The 19,438-nt window shown below is 43.4% G+C and overlaps 1 protein-coding gene across 1 annotated transcript in view; it reads right to left on the reverse strand.

Moving 5' to 3' along the window:
- Positions 1-17,287, reverse strand: part of LOC128625840 (uncharacterized) — a 44,802-nt gene extending 27,515 nt beyond the window's left edge. The window contains exon 1 of the mRNA XM_053655193.1: positions 17,228-17,287. Coding sequence (XP_053511168.1) covers positions 17,228-17,287 — 60 coding nt within the window. The remainder of the gene's footprint in view (positions 1-17,227) is intronic.
- Positions 17,288-19,438: the final 2,151 nt, after the last annotated feature.

Here is a 19,438-nt window from a genome sequence, read left to right on the forward strand (position 1 = left end):
GTCAGGGCACATACCTGGGTTGCAAGCCAGTTCCCTGCAGGCCAATTCCCAGCAGGGGATGCACAAAAGGCAACCATACATTGATGTTTCTCTCCCTCTCTCTCCTTCCCTTCCCCTCTAAAGATAAATAAATAAAATCTTTAAAAAAAAAAAGAAGTGGATTGAGAAGTTTCATGCTGAAGATTTCTTAAGCTCAGTTGCACGAGTTGGTATACCAGGTGCAGTGGAGAGCCATGGAGGGGAGATGTTCACTGAGGACAGACCACGTTATGGCACAGAGGAGACAGGCGACATACTCAGAGGGTCAAAATTGAGTATGAAGGATTATTTGCATCAGCACAATGACATTAATCGATTTGACATTGAATTCCACAGCAGTTAAATGTGGTGCTGGGGGACCCCTTTTGATTGCATTGTCACAAGTGGTTCTCCACTGAAACCTGAGGAAAACATTCTGCTTCCAAGACAGATTTTGAGGGGAGATGAACTGTTGATGTGTTAGAATAATGTGGAATGGGAGAGTTGAAGGAAAGAAAGGAACCACCACCAGCAGCTCCTCCAAAGGCTGGTCTTCATCCAAAGGAGGTGATGTTGTGTATGTGGTGGATTCCCGAGGGTGTCCTGCAGTGGGAGCTCCTTGCAGAAACCCAGCGGGTTCCTCCCATCAGAGCCACTGAAAGCCGCCAGTGGGAAAGCGTTCAGAATTTGTCAGGAGAAGATGCAGAAAGTGCAAGCCCATTTAGTTCAGTCTTTCCAAATTTGTCTTAATGGAGAGAAATTTCTATTCCCTGGAAGACTGCAGAAGGCACCTGGAAGAGTTTTCTGCTCTGAAAGAGAACAGTGTCGTGGGATTGATGGAATGGTAAAGTTGCCTGAAAAGTGGCAAAGAGCAGTGAACAAAGTGGTGACTATGTTGTCCAGTCGTCATTCAGTCATGTTGTTGGGGGAGAATGAAAAGCGTGCCTGTCATGACACCTGATGGTAAAAAGTGAACTGACCTTTCCACCAAACCAGTAGTTCGATGTATTCCAAATGTCGGTCTCTGCTGCCATCTTGTGGTCATTTTGGGAAACGATGCCTCAGTACAGGCCAGTAGTAAAAGTAGTTGATTCCAGTGGAATATCAATGACATTTGATGGCAGGGGTTTTTACCAGTGCATTTGAAAACATCTAAATGTCGGGGCTGTCCATTTATCTAGTCACTGGTTTCCAGATTAATGGCCAGGAGAGCAATTAGCGTGTTTTGTGTGACATTCCTTGGATCTGGTTGTGTAGTGTGATAGAGTCGGGTTTCTACAATTTCCAGGTGTGCTTGAAAATTGTCATTTGCTTTGTTGCACCTTTCTTAAACAACACAGAGGTAAAATTTATTTGAAATTCTCCACCAAGAGTTAAAGGAAAGGAAAGTAAAACATAAACACTCTCATTTTATGTATGTGCCCCTACAACATGTTTATAGGCTCATTTCCTCAGCTTTGCCTAGATTGAGTTTAGTATTTTAGGTTCATTGTACCTAAAATGAACCAGGGAAAAAGCTAAGGAATCTTTTTGTGAAGCCAATAGCAACAATGTGTTTCCAACTCTCAGTCTCTGCTGCCATCTTGTGCTCATTTTTAAGAATTACACCTAAGTTTAGATCAGGAGGAAAAGTGGTTGATTCCAGTGGAATATCAGTGGTTTTATTTTTTTTAATTGATTATGCCATTACGTTTGTTCTATTTCCCCCTCCATTACCCTCCACCATGCACACCCCTGCCCCACCGTCCCCCTTTAGTTCATGAACACGTGTTTCAAGTTCTTTAGATTCTATATTTCCCATGCTATTCTTACCCTCCCCCTATCTATTTTCTATCTACTGTCTATGCTACTTATTTTCTGTACTTTCTCCCCCCTTCTCCTCCTCCCACTCCCCTGTTGCTAATCCTCCACGTGATCTTCATTTCTATGGTTCACTCCTGATCTAGCTGTCCTCTTAATTTGCTTTTGTTTTAGGTGTGGTTGTTGATAACTGTGAGTTTGCTGTCCTTTCACTGTTCATCTTTTTTATCTTCTTTTTCTTAGATAAGTCCCTTTAACATTTCATATAATAAGGGCTTGGTGATGATGAACTCCTTGAATTTGGTCTTATCTGAGAAGCACTTTATCTGTCCTTCCATTCTAAATGAAAGTTTTGCTGGATAGAGCAATCTTGGATGTACGTCTTTGGATTCCATGACTTGGAATACCTCTTTCCAGCCCCTTCTTGCCTGTGAGGTCTCTTTTGAGGAATTGGCTGACAGTCTGATGGGAACTCCTTTGTAGATGACAGTCCCCTTATCTCTTGCTGCTTCTAGGATTCTCTCCTTCATTTGAATCTTGGCTAATATAATTATAATGTGCCTTGGTGTGTTTCTTCTTGGGTCCAACTTCTTTGGGACTCTCTGAGCTTCCTGGATTTCCTGGAAGTCTATTTCCTTTGCCAGAATGGGGAAGTTCTCTTTTATTATTTGTTCAAATAATTTTTCCACTGTTGGCTGTTCCTCTTCCTCTTCTAGTACCCCTATAATTCAGATGTTGGAACATTTAAAGATGTCCTGGAGGTTCCTAAGACTCTCCTCATTTTTTTGAATTCTTGTTTCTTCATTCTTTTCTGTTTGGTAATTTTTTCCTTCCTTCTGGGCTACTCCCTTGATTTGAGTCCCAGTTTCCTTTCCATTACTATTGGTTTCCTGTGCATTACCATTCATTTCAATTAGTTTAGCCTTCATATGTTCCTCTAATTGGTGACTAAAATCAACCAGTTCTATGAGGATCCTGATCACCAGTGTTTTGAACTGTGCATCTGAAAGTTTGGCTATTTCTTCATCACTTAGATTTATGGGCTCTGGGGCTCTGAGTTGTTCTTGAGACATGTTTTGATCTGTTCGTGCCTGTTACCTACAAGGAGGTGTTCACCAGGGCGGGGCCACCCAGGTCACTGGTTTGTGATGCTGTATGTGCGGACGGGGTCAGAGAGGGACAATGGCAGTCCCCTCTGCTGGTTCCTGCCACTGGGGCCTGCACGGTCTGTCTCACCACTTTGCTCCTTCACTGGTTTATCTGCACTTGAATGTGTGACTGTGGTCAGCCCTCAGTGAGTCCACCACCTTGTGCCCTCAGTGGGTCCACCCGCTACTCCAGACCTGGGATCCACCTACGGCTGCCAGCGTGCCTGGGTTGTGCGCCCAGGTTGGTCTGGTGGATCTTTCCTGCCCGACCTGCTCTGCTGCTGGCTCTGCCCCTCTTACTGGTTTGGCTGAAAGGTTCGTTGTTGTCAGACTTCTGTGTAGTTCAATTTTCTGTGGTTTGGCTGCATTTTTGTTGCTAAAACTTTGTTGTTTTTAAACTTGGTTGTGTGAGAAGGTGCAGTGCTTCCACCTACGCCTCCATCTTGGCGGAATTCTGCAAAGGTCCATATTTTCAAAGCAGAGAATGTTAGATGGTGAATTCTGGAATGTAAAAGAGTAAGATTGTAGATTCTAAGTAATTTTAAGAAACAATTGCAGAGTGATTTATGGGCAGTGAAAAGAGATAGTGACCTTCAGTGCTATGGTTTGTCACAGTGTGGTGCAGTCTCTTAAGGTGTCAGATCTTCCTTGGCTTCTGAGTTTTTATGGGTGTCTTCTTAGCCAAGGACATTCCTCCCCACTCGTTGCAAGATAACTAATTTCATTTATTTTTCGTTGTTCTTTAGCTCTCAGCCTCCAGGTTGCCTGTCCAGAGAGAGGTGTGATTTCAGATCTAGGGTGCAAAGTCACATGCTGTTTGTATTCTAATGGACTCTTCATCCTGCTTCATAGAGAGTAGGGTTTCTCATTGCTATGGATAATATTTTCTTCTTGGGAATTTTTCTCTACATCGTAGGTGCTTATTAGTAATCCTTCCCTCTGTTCAGTGCATTCCAGTAACTCCCACCTTAACCCCACCCCAAGAACAATCTGAAAGGTCTCCATACAATGTGCCAAATGCCCCCTTGGGGGAAAAGTCAACCTGAGGTGGAAAACCACTGAGCTTGAAGCTATGACCATGTTTGGAACCTCAGTGATCTGTCCTTGGTAAGAGGTGTTTTTACTAGCATTCCATGCAAATTGTTTTCTAACTCCAACTGTGATTTATTTTGGGTGGTTATTTAGAAGTGTATTTCATAATTTGTAAATATAAGTACTTCTAGGTATATGTTGTTACTGATTTCTTGATTAATGTCAGTGAGAGCAAAAAATATACACATGTTTATATATACACATATGTGTATATATAAATATAAACATTATATATATATATATATATATATATATATATATATATATATATATATAAATTTCAGTTCTTTAAAGTTTGCTGGAACTTGCTTTATATCACAATATAGCCAGTTTTTAAAAATAATTCCCAGGGAGCTTGGACAGCATCTGTAATTTGCAGTTTTGGGGTGCAGTGAAGTACTTATGCACACCGAATGCCATTTGCTTTTCATGTTATTTTTAAAATATTTTTACTATTTTTTGTGGGCTCTATTAGTTCTGAAACAGAACCTGAATGATAGAGGTTGGTTAATTCTCCTATTATGATTTTTAATTTGCAGCTTTATTCCATATAATTTTGAATTTATGTTATTAACTGGATAAAAATTTGGAACTAACTGGTACATTGAACTTACTGATATGAAGTACTCGTCTTTATTTGTAGTAGTGGTTCATTTTTTGCCTTCAAGTCTACTGTATGTTATATAGTTTTCATCTGGTTCATGTTCGTATAGTACATTTTCCCCATTTTTTCACTTTAGATCTCTTGGTATGTTTTAGATGGCTCTCAGTGTTTTATGTTAGTTATGAGTGGCTATTGAAATCAATTCAAGAATTGATTTTGGTGGAGGATGTAATGTAGGGGGCCCAACATTTTTCTCATTCAGCTGTTCAACATCTTTTATTACACCTCAAGTATGTTCCCACAGATCTAAGGAGAGATCTTTGTCGTAGAAAATGGCCAGGCCCCCTCACATCATCGCTGCCTCATTTGTGCTCTTGTCTGTGTGGGGTTTCTGACTCTGTCCTGTGAGTGAGGTTGTCCTGGCTGTGTCTGTCTGAGATTTGGTCATTTCACTTGCTATTCTGTGTTATACCTGTTGAATTATTAGAGCAGCCCAAAGATTCTTGAGGTTCCAGAAAAGGTTGTTTCCTCACCACATAAGCAATCAGTCGGGTATTTAATATGGGGTGAATTTGGGGAGTACAGGTATGTTACCATTTACTTAAGTAAGATTTAACAATTTAAATAAAGTAACTGATTCCAAAACTGAGTGATTATGTCACTGAAATATATATAGAACAATGTACTAATGTAGCTGGTGGATATACAACTTCTATGTAAAGTACCGGGGGTGGTCATGAGAGGGCCAGCATTTTGCACTTGGCACATTGATGTTAAACTGGGTGTTCAGAAAGGGAAGACTGAGAAATTACTTAGAATTGTCATCTCATTTCTTCCTAAGAGATTTAGCTGTCGCAGTTTGGTTTCGGAAGAGAGCTTCAGCCCAGTCACCTCAGCTTCATACAGTAAGACTCCTAGCAAGAGCTTGTTGACCCTCTTACTGTACTCCTTGTGTCGTAAAGTTGTGGGAGTTGCCCAACAGAAATTAGCCTGGCAGATATGCTGCTTTTTCCCTAAATTACCTGCATGTCTCCCACTTCACCTTTGAAATCTCAGACTCTGTTCTTCCATTTTCCAAAATACTCCATATACTCAATATTACCTCATTATGTTTGGTATTCACTTTAATATGAATTCCCCTTGCCCATGTAGTAGACGTTGAATTCCTCCCATTAATCAGATTTTGTGAATTTGATTGTTATTCCAGCTGTTAGAACTTAGAAGGTACTGTTGCAGGAAAATGAAGCCACCAGACATCAAGGGTTTCCGGAGTACAAGGTTTTATTAACGTGCACGGGCCCATAAGAGTCAATCTCCAAATTCTGAGCCCCGAACAAAGGATTCTGGGGTTTATATAGTCTACGGGGTCTTCCTGTCTATGTAGCAAAGTGGGATATAGAAGTGGAATTCGGAAGTCAGTTCTAGCTATGGGGCAGAAGCAGAGGACAAAAGCCAAACTCGAAGGTCAGTTTTTAACAGCTGGGGTGTTAATCTCAGTCCTAGCTAATGCACTGTTGTTTACTTATCCCAGACAGCCCCATCACTCTCCCTAGGGCGCCTGGGGCCTGGGCAAATAAAGGTTAAACAAAGGTTCTTCAAAGTTTCCCTTATCAGTACAACAAGAATAATTTTTTGTTCCCCCACAAGTTTTCTGAGCTGGCCGTGTGACATTCATGGCCAGGACACTAACTTCTGGAAAGTGCAGCCTCTGAGAGATCATGGACATCTCCCGGCAAGAATAAGCATTATTATTATTTTTGGTTCTGTCAGTGTTTTTGGTGTATTTCTGCAGGGCTTGGTATCATTTAGTAGTGCCGGGAGTTGTTTTCTTCCCTTGTACACTTACGTTGATATGAAAAGCTATTTCTGAGGCCAGTTGCTTAGACTTAGAGAGTCAGGAACGTTCTTTATTGGCTCCTGGCTCTGTTTACATTGTGAGGACTTGGTTCTGCTCCTGCATCTGGCAAGTGGGGTCCATTGTCCAGCTTCAGCTCTGGGGTCTGGCTGTGGGGTCCTGGTTCCAGATCTGGGTTCTGTCTCCTGGGTCTGTGGTCTGAGGTTGAATCTGTGCCTGTGTGTCTGGGATCTGGAGTCTCTTTGGGTGCAGCTTCATGTCCTGGGTGGGTGTGTGGGGTCCACTGCAGCTCTGGCTCTTAGGTCTGATGTGTGGAATCTGGTGTCCAGCATTTGCCATCAGTTTCTGGCGTCTGGGGTTTGGCATTCAGGGTCGATGGTCTGGCCTGGGTCGTGGGGACAGTTTTGGGATTGGGGTCTGGGTCTGGCGTTCAGCTTTTGGTTCTGGGTCTGCTCTGGGGCCCAAGTTCTGGAGTCTAGGTCCTGTGTCTGGTTCTGAGTCTGTCTGTGGCATCTGGTGTCTGTGAACTGATGGTCCTTGGCTCCCACTCAAAGCCAGCAGGAGTTCCAGAGTTGGGGTGTGGGGGAGAAGGAAACTATTTAGTGCAAATAGCTCCATTTTGGTACTAATGGGTGTGAGTGCAGCATGGCTGTTAGGAAGCTCCATGTTGGTCCAGGTGATTCATGAAGCAGCCCCTGTGTGGGTCAGCCCAGTGGTGCTGCTGCTTAGTTGTGAAGCATCTTGGCTGTGAGGGCCCCTCCCCAAATGAGGCAGCCCCAGGGCAAGTTGCCCCTCAGGCTGAGCTGCCCAGCTGTGCTCTGCTCATTCAGGTCTGGTCCTGTCACTTCCACTCTGCTGGGCTGCATTTGCACACAAAGAAGTGCACTTTGGAGAAGGGGCCCCTTTGAGGTCAGCCTGGAAGAGCAGAGTAAAGGCCTCTGGTGTTGTTTCCGCAGCGGTCTAGGTTATCGCCGTTCTTAAATTATGCCACGTTTTCCTCTTGTACTGTTTCATTACCCAAAGTGAGAATGGATTTTGATGGTGGCAGCTTACTCGAATTATACAGAGAAATAAAAATGAGTTCAAAATCCTACCCAAACAGGTAATAGCTGCTATTGTTTTAAATATATCCCCTTCCAGACACCTCTCCTTGCCTATTTCCATTCTTCTAGTTTCCAAGATTTAATTTATTTTTCTTGGTTTGTAGTATGGATGCAAAACATGTGAATTTTCAACTGTTTTCCCCTAATGTGCAGATTAATGCCTACATTTTCCCATAGGTTTTTAAAGTATTTTAATAATATTCTATTCAAATTATTTTTAAACTCCAATTGTGATTTATTTGGAGGATTACTTAGAAGTGCATTTCATAACTTCCAAATGTAAGAATTTTCTGGTGACCTTTACGACTGATTTCTAGATTATCTACAACGAGAGCCAGCAACTTCATGTAATTTCAATCTTTTGAATATTTTTTGAAACTTCATTACAATATGGTCAATGTAAAAAATGTTGCAACGTGCATCTCTGCTGCCATCTCATGGTCATTTTGGGGAATAACACCTTAGGGCAGGCCAGCAGGAAAAGTTGTGTATAGTTGGTTATCTGTGAATGTTGAATCCAATTTGCTGCTCATGGTGTTTCTCATATTCTTACTGAATTTTTTTGAGGTAGTCTCTTGTTTCTGAAAATGGAATGCTGTATTTCTTATGAGAAAGTTTTGTTAAATCTATTATGACTATACCTTTTTATTTGTCTCTGTTCTGTACAATTTAAGTTTATGACATTGTTTATGAATTTGGATCTTCCTGGTAAATTAAACTCATTGAAATAAAGTCCTCATCATCTCTAGTCATGCTTCCACTGCATGTTAGTATGTAATTTTCATGTGGTTTATGTTTGCATAAGACAGGGTGGGACAAAAGTAGGTTTAGAGTTGTGAGTACAAGAAACAAAGTTTACTGTTGTGTTATTGATATGGGAAACTTTGAAAAACCTCTGTTTAACCTTTATTTGCCCAGGCCCCAGGCACCCTGGGGAGAATGATGGGGCTGTCTAGGATAAGTAAACAACAGTGCATTAGCTAGGACTGAGATTAACACCCCTGCTGTTAAAAACTGACCTTCAAGTTTGGCCTTTGTCCTCTGCTTCTGCCCCTTAGCTAGAACTAACTTCCGCATTCCGCTTCTGTATCCCGCCTTGCCACGTAGACAAGAAGACCCTGTAAACTATAAAAACCCCAAGAATCCTTTGTTCATTGCTCAGAATTTGGAAGTGATTCCTCTGGGCCCGTGCACGTTAAACAGTAAACCTCGTACTTCAAAATCCCTCGGTGTTTGGTCGCTTCATTTCCCACAACAATAGCACTTAGAGAAACGTACATACTTACAATGCTGCAATGCTTGTTGACACTGGCTGTTTATTGGCTTGCCCAAAAGATAAAAACTTTTGGGAAGATGGAATTATGAAAGTGCCTGAAAGACTACAGAAAGCAGTGGGACAAAACGGTGAATACCTCGTTCAATAAAATTATTGGTGAAAACGAAACACTTCTCTTTCATTGTGTCTTTACCTAAAAATCTAATGAACCTTTTGGCTAAGGAAATGGTAGTGTTCCAAGTGTGCATCTCTGCTGCATCTCGTGGGCATTTTGGGAATAACATGTTAGTGGCAGGTGGGGGGGAGTGGTTGACTGTAGTAGAATATCAGTGAATGTTGATTGCAATGTTATTAAGATGTGTATTTAGTAAGTTTTATATATAAGGACTAACTAGTTAGCTTTTGTTTCTAATTTCTATGTTAACAGTAATGACAGAAAGAAACATACTGTATATAATTTCAGTCCTTTGAAATTTGTTGAAACTTGCCCTAGCACAGGATGGTCCCTTTGAAAAAATGTCCCAAGTGTGGCTCTCTGCTGCCATGTCATGTGTCACTTGAGATGACAAATCTTATTGTCCCACCTATGTAGCTGTGGCTTGCCTGCTGGTTGTGGCTTCACGGTCCCTTGCCTTGTACTCATGGGCTCTGCTGCACTCCGATGGCTGCAGGCAGAGGAGGACAGTCCACACTGCACTGGACAGAGATGCTCAGACCTTTGACCCCCTGTGGGCAATGCAAGGCCCTCCTGGCAGTTGGTCGCTCTCCCAGGCTGTGTCCACTGCTGTTGACACAGATTTAACAATTTTAGCAAAGCAACCTATTTTCAACTGAATGATTACGTTAATGAAATTCGGAAAAGTTTATTAGCTTAGCTTGCATCCTATAGTTCGTAGGATTGTCTACCAAAAAGTAACATTCCATGAAGGTTGCACTTTTCATAAATTTGCTGTCTCTATCACCCATCTTACCTAAGGCCCTGTTTCCCCAGACTCCCGAAGGTCCTGTATACCTGATAACACCTCGTTGTCCGGTATTCATTTGTACTCATGCATGTATTAAATGTTGAATATCTTGTATTGATCTTCTGATACAAGATTATATCTTATATTAGTTATTTTAATTATTATCGCACAGGTGTTAGAGTCAACAAGGTTTGTGGAAAATAATCTCTTTTTGTGGAAAATAATTCCCCACAGGTTTGAAAAGCTGGCAGTGTGGAATGAATGGTGAGACAGTGCTAACTCCTGAACCTGTTGCAACTGAGAGACCATGGACATCTGCCCTCCAAGGTTAGCATCCTTTTTCTTGACTCTGTCTTTTGGCCTATTTCTGCTGGGTTTGGTAAAATTTTGAAGTTTGCATTTGGAGAGACAAGGGTTTTATCTTATTGAATCACGGGGTTGTGTAAAATGGGAGGAACTGGTTCAGCTCCTGCCTGTGGCCTCTGGCAACAGGGGCCTGACCAAGGGCTCCAAGTCCAAAATCTGGCCTTGGTGTCCTGGTTATAGATCTGCATCCTGTGTCCAGGGTCTGTGCTTCAGAGTCAAAGTGTGGGTTGTGGGTCTACAGTCTTGCAGCTCTTAGGATGTGGCTTTGTGTCCTGGGTTTGCATGTGAGGTCCATGTGCAGATGAAGCTTTTGGTTTTGGTGAATGGAATCTGGTATTAAGGGTCCAATGTCAGTCCCTGGCATTTGGTGTTTGGCCTTCAGACCTTATGGTCTGGCTTGGATGAGGGCCCAGGGCTTTGGGTTTGGGGCTTTGGGTCTGCAGTCCTGGTTTTGCTTTGGGTCCACTCCAGGGTGCAGGTTTTGGAGTCAAAGGTCTGTGTCCAGGATCCTGAGTTTGGCTCTGGTGTCTGTCAAGAGATGACCATTTTGACAAATTCAATGCCAATATGAATCCACAAGTCTATGGAGTTGAGGTAGGTTTGTAAAAAAAAATTGGAAAATTCCTTGGCAAGTGAAATGGACAAAGTAAGTTTGATAGCTAAATAAGGCCTAGCAATTTACAGCCAGGTAATAAATCTGAGGCCCTTATCTTCCCTGACCAAGGGCATTTGAGAGCAAATGGTTCACACATTCCAGACCACACAGTGGAAGACCCACCTCAGTCCCAGCCCTTCTCTGGTGACTTTTCTGAAGGAGAAAGTCACCAGAGCAGGACCCTGATCACTCTGTGTGCTTGTTTTGTTGCATCAGCACATCAGTGACACCCCTGGCCCTGGGAAGCAGGGTATTATGTGGCGATGACTCTTCTAAGACCTCCTCTAAAGTCCTCAACATTATAAAACAGGTAAAACCCTAAAAAAAGGACCCAGTGTGAGCTGTTTATTGAGTTCACATGCACCTTCCCTTCTCTTCTTTGCTGCATATCTTCACTGTTTCTTCTTATCTCCAAAGGTCCCTGGGACTTGCAGGCAGGGGAGCTGTGGGCAGCCGCAGCTCGTTCCGGGCTCACCCCCGATCCCGTCTCCAAGGAACTTCTTGCGTCTAAATTTCTGTTTCTCAAGAAGCAGCTCCGTCTATGCTCACTCTTGTTGCTGTGATTGTGCCTCTTCTCTCTGAAGCCCTTCCTTTGTTTCACTGTCCTTAGATTTAATATACAAACTCTCAAAATTCCCTAGCTTTGTGTCATGAAATTTTGCTGCAGGAGGTCAAGTACCTACAGACATGAGACCTTTCCAGGGCAAACCCCCCTTGGGTCCAGTCCCTTTTCAGTGACAGAATAACCACATTTTGTGTTATTTGTTTACCTGTGGATGGATACTTGAATACTTTCTACCTTTCAGTTCTTATTCACAGTGCTGTTATATATAATCATGTATGAGTTTGTTATAACATCTGTCCTCAATTTCTCAGATTGTATTTCAAAGTAGTTTTTGAACTCAGTAGGATAATTTTTTTGAGGAAATGTCAAACCATTTTATACAAGGTCTGCAATATTTTACATTTTCAAAAGAAATGGTCGATTGTTCCAATATTAGTTCGTGATCATAAACATTTCTCAGTTTTGCTTTCTCATTATAGCCTTTGTAGTGTCTGAGAAGGGGTATTGTGCTGTGATGTAGCCATTGCACATCTTCTCTGGTATTTTTTTTTTTTACCACTTCTATGAATGTATTCTCATTAGAAGGGACTATTCAGGTTTTTTTTTTATAATATAGATGTCTTCCTGGGTGTCATGGCTCACTGGTTGAGCACCTACCTGTGAACCAAAGGGGTCTCTGGTTCGATTCCCAGTCAGGGCACATGCCTGGGTTGAGGGCCAGGTCGCCAGTAGAGGGAATGTGAGAGGCAATCACAGATTGATGTTTCTCTCCCTCTCTTTTTCCCTCCCTCACCCTCTCTAAAAATAATAAATAAAATGTTTAAAATAATATAGGTGTCTCTTCATTGATGAGTCATAAAGTTCTTTGTTGTGGAAGAATGAGTCTGATCGAAAGTATAATGTGCAACCATTTTCTTCAATTCTGTGGGTGGTCTTCTTATGCTGTGAATAGCTTCTCCTGCTGCCCAGAATTTTTCAATCAGGAGGACACCACATTTACTCATTTAGTTTCATCAGTTTTGCTTTGGAAGGGTGTGCCTTGATATGGAAGCAGCAGCCTCATCCATTTTCAGGTCTTATGTATGTCATCACTGCATTATCTAATTTGCTTGATTTAATATAACTTGTTTCACAGAAACCTGCTTTATGGTTTTAGATATGAGTTTATTACATGTCAAGGGTTTACAGGTTTAAATAGGAGAAAAGACTATTCTGTGGAGTACGATGTCCAGAGTCAGGCATCTGGAGTCAGGGACAGGCTTTGGACACCCGATCTGGTGTCTGGTGCGTGGCATGGTGCGTGGTTAGGATTAGGGGTTGGGGTTGCAGTGGATACCATGACTTGTCTTTAACTATTTGAAACCATCATGTTAGACTGCATCACGACAGGTGTACTATCAGTGTGTGATAAAAAAAAAAATCTCACTACAAGTGGTAAATGTATGGTCGGCCGTTTTCACAGAGAAGAAGCATGAGCATAAGCAACATTTTCTGCCCCTTTGGCTTAGTCTTTCCAAGAAAGGTACAAGGGCAACTGTAAGGCAAGAAAAGATCTGTGGTTTGTGTGGAGAAGATGCTGTGACTGACCGAATGTGTCAGAAGTTTATTGCAAAGTTTCATGCTGGAGACTTCTCCCACAGGTAGGCAGGCCAGGTGCAGTGGAGAGCCCTCAATGGCAGATGTTCACTGAGGACAGATCACATCGTGGCAGGTGGGAGACAGGCAACATGTTGAAAGTGTCCTACTCAGGCTTCGAAAATCATTTGCACCAGCTTGGTTACATGAATTGCTTTGCTGTTTGGGCTCCACAGGAGTTAGGTGGGATGGTGGGGGTCCTTCATGAGTGGATTTCCACAAGTGGTTCTCCACTGAAACATAGGGAAATGCTCAATTTCCATCAAGATTGTGTGTGTAGGGGGAGGATGAATCTTTGGTATTTGAGAGTAATGTGGAATCGGAGAGATTGTGGGCAAACAAAGGAACTGCCACTTGCTCATCCAAAGGGCAGTCTGCACCCAAAGGAGGTGATGATGCCCTTGTGGTGAATTCGGGAGGGAGTCCTGCAGTAGGAGCTGGTTTCGGAAAGCCAGGCGGTTACCGGCAACAGGTACTGCTCCCCATCAGACCGACTGAAAGCTCCACCTGAGGGAAAGAGTCCGGAATTTGTGAGCAAAAGATGCAGAGGGTTAGGATTAGGTGAGAGAGCACATATCTCTTTGGTGACCAGGGAAAACAGTTCCAGCCTGGCTGCACAGTCCTGATTCCTCCACAGTACTCAGAAGACCTTGCTCCTTCCCATGGCCATCTAGTTTGTCTCTCTGAATTCTTATTTATGGGGAAAAATTTCTGTTCTCTGGAAGACTGTATAAAACACCTGGAAGAGCTCTCTGCTTAGAAAGAGAACAATGTTGTGGGACGATGGAATGGTGAAATTGTGTGAAGGTGGCAGAGAGCAGTGGAAGAAAACGTTGGTGACATTGTTCAGTTCTTTTGTGGAAGGACAGTGAAAAGTGTGCCCGTCTTTGTAACTCAAGGTAAAAAGTGAACGAATCTTTCAGCCAGGCCCTTAGTAGGATATGCATTGCAATGTCGGTCTCTGCTGCCATCTCGTGGTCATTTTGGGGAATGACACCTTATTGCAGGTCCAAGGGAAAAGTGGGTATAGTGTATCATCTAGGAATGTGGAACCTAATGTTATTTAGATGTACATTTCATCACTTTGAAAAAAAAAGGACTTTTTAGTAACCGTTTGTTACTGATTTATAGGTTGACTGCAGTTAGTGTCAGCAATATGCTTTCCATAATTTCAATGTTTTGAAGTTTGTTGAAACTTGCTTTACAGTACAATATGACCACTGAAAAAGTGTTCCAAGTGTGCCTCTCTTCTGCCATCTGGCGTTCACGTTGGGAAAATACCTTGGTGCAGATCAGAAGGAAAGGTTGGGTGTAGTAGGTCATCCCTAAATGTTGAATCCAATTTTGCTGCTCATGTTGTTTATTTAAAAAAAAAAATTAAATTTGTTAGAGAAAGGGGAGGGAAGGGAGAAAGACAGAGAGAGAAACATCGATGTGTGTAAGAGATACATCAATCAGTTGCCTCTCACACACCCCAAATTGAGAATCTGGCCTGCAACCCAGCCATGTGCCTTGATTGGGAATCCAACTGTGACCGTATGGTTCACAAGCCTGTGTGCTCAGTCTACTGATCCACAACAGCCAGGGGTCATGTGAAGTTTTTCTTATATCTCTACAGGGTTTTTTTTGGGGGGCGGGGAGGTCAATAAGGCTGTAGGTTTGATCCCTGGTCAAGCCACATGCAAGACTCAAGCAGTGACTTGTGTGGCTCAGTGGGCTGGGCATCTATCTGCGTGCAAACCAAAAGGTCACCAGTTCCACTCCTAGTCAGAGCACTTACCTGGGTTTGAGGTAGGAGATGGTCAGGAGGAAACTCTGAAGGTGCTCCAGGGCCAAGAGAAAGGGCATCCATACAGGACAGAGACCCTGTTCTAAGACCAGTTGTTCCTGCTTTCTGGAAAAGCACTGAATCATGGCGAATCATAAGTACACCTGCACAGAAGATGCTACATGACCCCTGCTTCATTATAATAGCATTGTAATAAATCAGCCTTGTGGAACCCCCTTCCCTGGTGGTCAGTCAAGGAAGATCATGGGAGACCACATGTGTAGTAGCTTTAAAGTAACAGAACTACTTGTACATGGGCAATAAAACCCTGCTAAAACTAGCCAAGAAATATCTCCCTGTAAGTATAGAATCCCTCCAGCTCCTGAGATCAGTCTGTTTGGAGTCAGCCCGCTCCCATGTTCTGTGCAGTGTACTATCACTTAATACATCTGCTCTCCATCTGTCTGCTATAAACTCTGTGTTCTGTTCAATTCTTTGTTTGCGATCATCAAGAACCTGGTTACCTGTGCCCACCTGTGATGGGTTGTGGGCCAGGTCACCAGTTGGGAGCATACGAGAGGCAAAGGATAGATGTTCCAAATGAAAAATAAGTCAATAAATTTAAAAAAGTAAATAAAACACAATTTCTATGTGGATCTGTATATATTAATGAACCCTGTATTGTTTTCCATCAATCTGTCTATTCATGACACATTAATCCACTGTTGTACTTCCTGTAGCTTTGTAATACAACTTTTACTTGTTCCTTATTTTAACAGGTAAACTGAAACTGAGCTTGTTTTACTTCAAAAAATTTTGCTGAGCCCTGGCTAATGTGGCTCAGTCTGCTGGAGCATTGTCCTGTAAGGTAGGAAAGATAGCAAACTAAGGAAAGGAGGAGGGAGACATGTCTGACCCCCTGACTCAGCCGTCCTGAGCCGGATTTGATAATAGTGCCAGGTGTGCCAGGTGTTCAGAATATCACAAGAAACACATGGTAGCACAGGAGGAGGGAATTCTATGTATTGTTCCCACTGTCTAGAAAAGAAAGCCTTGGAATTAAACTGTGTGTTAATTCCAAGGTCTGGTTGGTAGGTGGGAGAGTGTCCACAGTGCCCAAAGAAGAAGCACACAAGGCAACTTTCGTTACTTGCCTACTTCTGGTCACTATCTGTTTCACAAGGGAGCACCTAATGTTTACAGAAAGCCCATAAATAATTTATAATTTTGGGTAACTGCCCAAGCTGCAACTGGCTCCTGTCACATATTTGTTTTACAAGCGGAACAAGTGGGGCCTGGGGTGAGATAAGGATTCAGGCTAACAGACCCCCACACATACCCACATTTGGGTAGTTACTTCCCCGATGGAAGCTGGCACCACCTTTACCCACTAGTTAATATGTCACTTCTTCACCCCAATCCTGCCAGCTACCTAATTCCTCAGGACCAAGGACCTGAGGCTCTTGTCACCCTTGCCCTTAACTATTGCCATCCTTACCTTGCCCTGCCCAGAATCTACACCTCTAACACCGACCTTGGCAAGGCCTGTTCTCTTCCATGAAAACCTATCACTAGTAAACCCTGCTTGCTCATGAATAGACTGGCTGATCTGTAATTCTTTACTGCATCAGCAAAGAGAACTGAGTTTCTCCCATAATAATTCCATAAACTGAAAGGTTGTAGTTCAAACTCTAGTCAGGACACAGGCCTAGGTTGTGGGTTTGGTGCCCAGTGGGGAGACAACCCTTTGATGTTTCTCTTTCACATCGATGTTTCTCTCTCTCCCTTCCCTTCTCTCTGAAATCAATAAGCATGTCCTCAGGTGAGGAATAAAAAGTTTTTTTCCTGATATTTTAAGCTAGATCATATTATATTTATAGGTAACCGTGGGAAATGGAGATCACTATGTATTTATCTGTCCAAGAACATGCTGTTACTTTCCTGCTGTTCAAGTGTCTTTTTGAAAAAAAGATTTTACTTACTTTAGACAGGGGATGAGAAGGGGAAAGAGAGAGAGAAAAAAACAAAAAACATCTATTAGTTGCATCTCACACGCCCCCAACTGGGGACTGAACCTTCAACTCAGGCACATGCCCGGATTGATAATCAAGCTGGTGAACTTTAGATCTGCGGCACGGAGATCATTCTTCCAGGTCATGGGGGTTGGTGTCCCCCTTTGGTGAACCCACTGCAGCAGGAATGGGGTGGGTCATGGGTAGGTCTCCCTCACACAGGAGGGTCTGATGGGGTCCTCACTGAATGTTTGACATCTCTGTGTATTGAACTCAGCTCCGGTTCTTAGAAAAGTGTGGCCTCTGGGAGCTGTTGGCACCCTTCCTTATGTTTATGCAGATGTAGATGTTTACCCTGTTCTCACCTTGAGTCTTGTTGGACTCCCACCCATTGGGTCCATGGGAATTTTGTGCTCCTGGGCCATTGTGAACATTATCTGGGAACGGGTGGCCAGGAATGACCAACATTGTGCATGTCTATTATCCCATCAGACTTCACAAACCAGTTCAAAGATACAATAAGTAATAATTTTGAGATGGTGTCAGCGGTGCATTAAACTCTCTGGGGCCCAGGTACAAGAGGGTGCATTACAGAACCTGCTGTTGCGGGCTTCATGAATGCCATGTGCAGATTGGGTGCACCTGTCACAGGAGAAACTCAGTTCCTGCCAACGCAGTAAGGGATCACAGGTCATCAAGTGTATTGCTGTACAAGCAGGGTTTAATAGTGACACATTCTCATGGGAGAGGACAGGTCTTGCTGAGGTGGGGGTGAAAGGTAAGAGCACCAGGCCCTTTGTCCTAAGGACTTATATAGTTGGTGGGTAAAAGTGGTGCCAGCTTCCAAGGGGATGGACTACCCAAACGTAGGTATGTGTGGGGGTTGTTAGCCTGAATCCTTATCTTGCTTCTGACCCCACTTGGTCATGTTGTAAAATAGATCCATGACAGGAGACAGTTTAAGTTGAGGCAGTTACCCAAAGCTAACAATTGGCTCTTTCTGTAAGCACTAGGGACCCTCTCATAAGACAGTGGACAGAGGTTAAGTAATTAACCAGATTTGTTTTATGGGTCTTTCCATGAGTGCTGTAGACCCCCTTCCATCTTCTAGGCCTTGGGATGAATACACTTTGAAAGCCTTTCTTTCCCAGATAGTGGAAACAATACCTAGAATTTCAATGTGTTAGCATGGTGTTTCCTGTGATGCTGGAACATCTGACAATGGAATTGGACCAGGCGCAGGACTGCTGAGTCAGTGGGTGACACCCATCTTCCTCGTCCTCCCTGCCTTGGCTCACCATCTACCCTAACACCCCAGTGCAGGCAGGTGCTGTTCCCAGTGTCAGTTCTCAGCAAGGGGTGGGTGAGGGTCTTGTTTCACAGCTCACTCTCAGCACCACCTGCCTGTGTTGAGGAGGCTCTGAGGATGCCCAGGCTCAGTGAGAGGGTGGTGATCAGGGGGAGGCACCTCCCCAAACTCAGGCTTCCTTCTCAGGGCAGTTCAGTGTGTGTGGGGAAAGCAGTGGGATGTACTCAAAATCTGAATTTAGTTAAAAACCCTTGTCCTAATCTTCCCTTTTCCACCACTAAAGACCAGGAAGACATGGGCACTGAAGGCTGTTCAGTAGGGCTTGCATTGTCAGCGATCCTCTTGCTAGAGTCTGTCTGTGCTGACTCAACTTTGAATGTCAAACCAAAGGGCTGGAGTTCCCATTTCCATTGCACAGACTAGGAAGCAGGCAGAGAGAAGTTGAGAATCTTGCCTTAGGTCACACAGCTGGAGGAGACAGAGCTGAGACTCACACCAAGTATGGACTGATGTGGAATCTGTATGCTGTGCACTAGGAAATACTGACCCTTAAAAGGGAGCAAGGAGAGTGAGGAAGACCAAGTGCCCAGACTAAGCAGCTCACTTCCATGCACAAGCATCCATCTCTCCCTGCCATTCATCTCTGAGAGTCCAGAGGTTGTAGGAAACCAGAAGAGCCAGAGAAGGCAAGGGAGAAGTACGGAGCTGATTAGGAGAAAAGGCCCTTTCCAGGAGTCTGGGGAATTACCTTCCCGGGTGAGTCTGTCTCAAATCCCTCTTTCAGGAGTAATGAAAGTAGACTGACTTCACATTTACACATTTGTCGGAGTCGAATTTCTGTGGCTGACAGTATGAGCTCTTTGTGGCTCTTTAGGAACCCTCTGCTTTCAGTGATGGGGAAAATGAGAGATGTGTATGGAGACAAAACATTTTAGAATAGGTCAAAAAACCATGAACCAGTTTGGTGCTGATATCCCCATATCACTATGGAATAACTGTTTGTCCATTTCACCTCTTGTAATGAAACTGGAAGGTTTATTTAACCAGTTACTTCTATACTAATTACAATCTTGGGGGAGGAATAGGCTGTGGACTTCCTATGGCTATTGATGTGACTTAATCTCATGACTCACTCACTCCACCTGCAAACATAGGGCTTCTTCTCCCCAGTGTCTCGTCTGGTGTCTGATGAGATTTGACTTCCATGCAAAGCCTCGCCCACACTCCCTGCAAACATAGGGCTTCTCCCCAGAGTGTGTCCTCTGGT

This window comes from Artibeus jamaicensis, unplaced genomic scaffold, assembly GCF_021234435.1.
Source record: "Artibeus jamaicensis isolate MK-2021 breed Jamaican fruit bat unplaced genomic scaffold, CSHL_Jam_final contig_944, whole genome shotgun sequence".
Classification (NCBI taxonomy): Eukaryota; Metazoa; Chordata; class Mammalia; order Chiroptera; family Phyllostomidae; genus Artibeus; species Artibeus jamaicensis.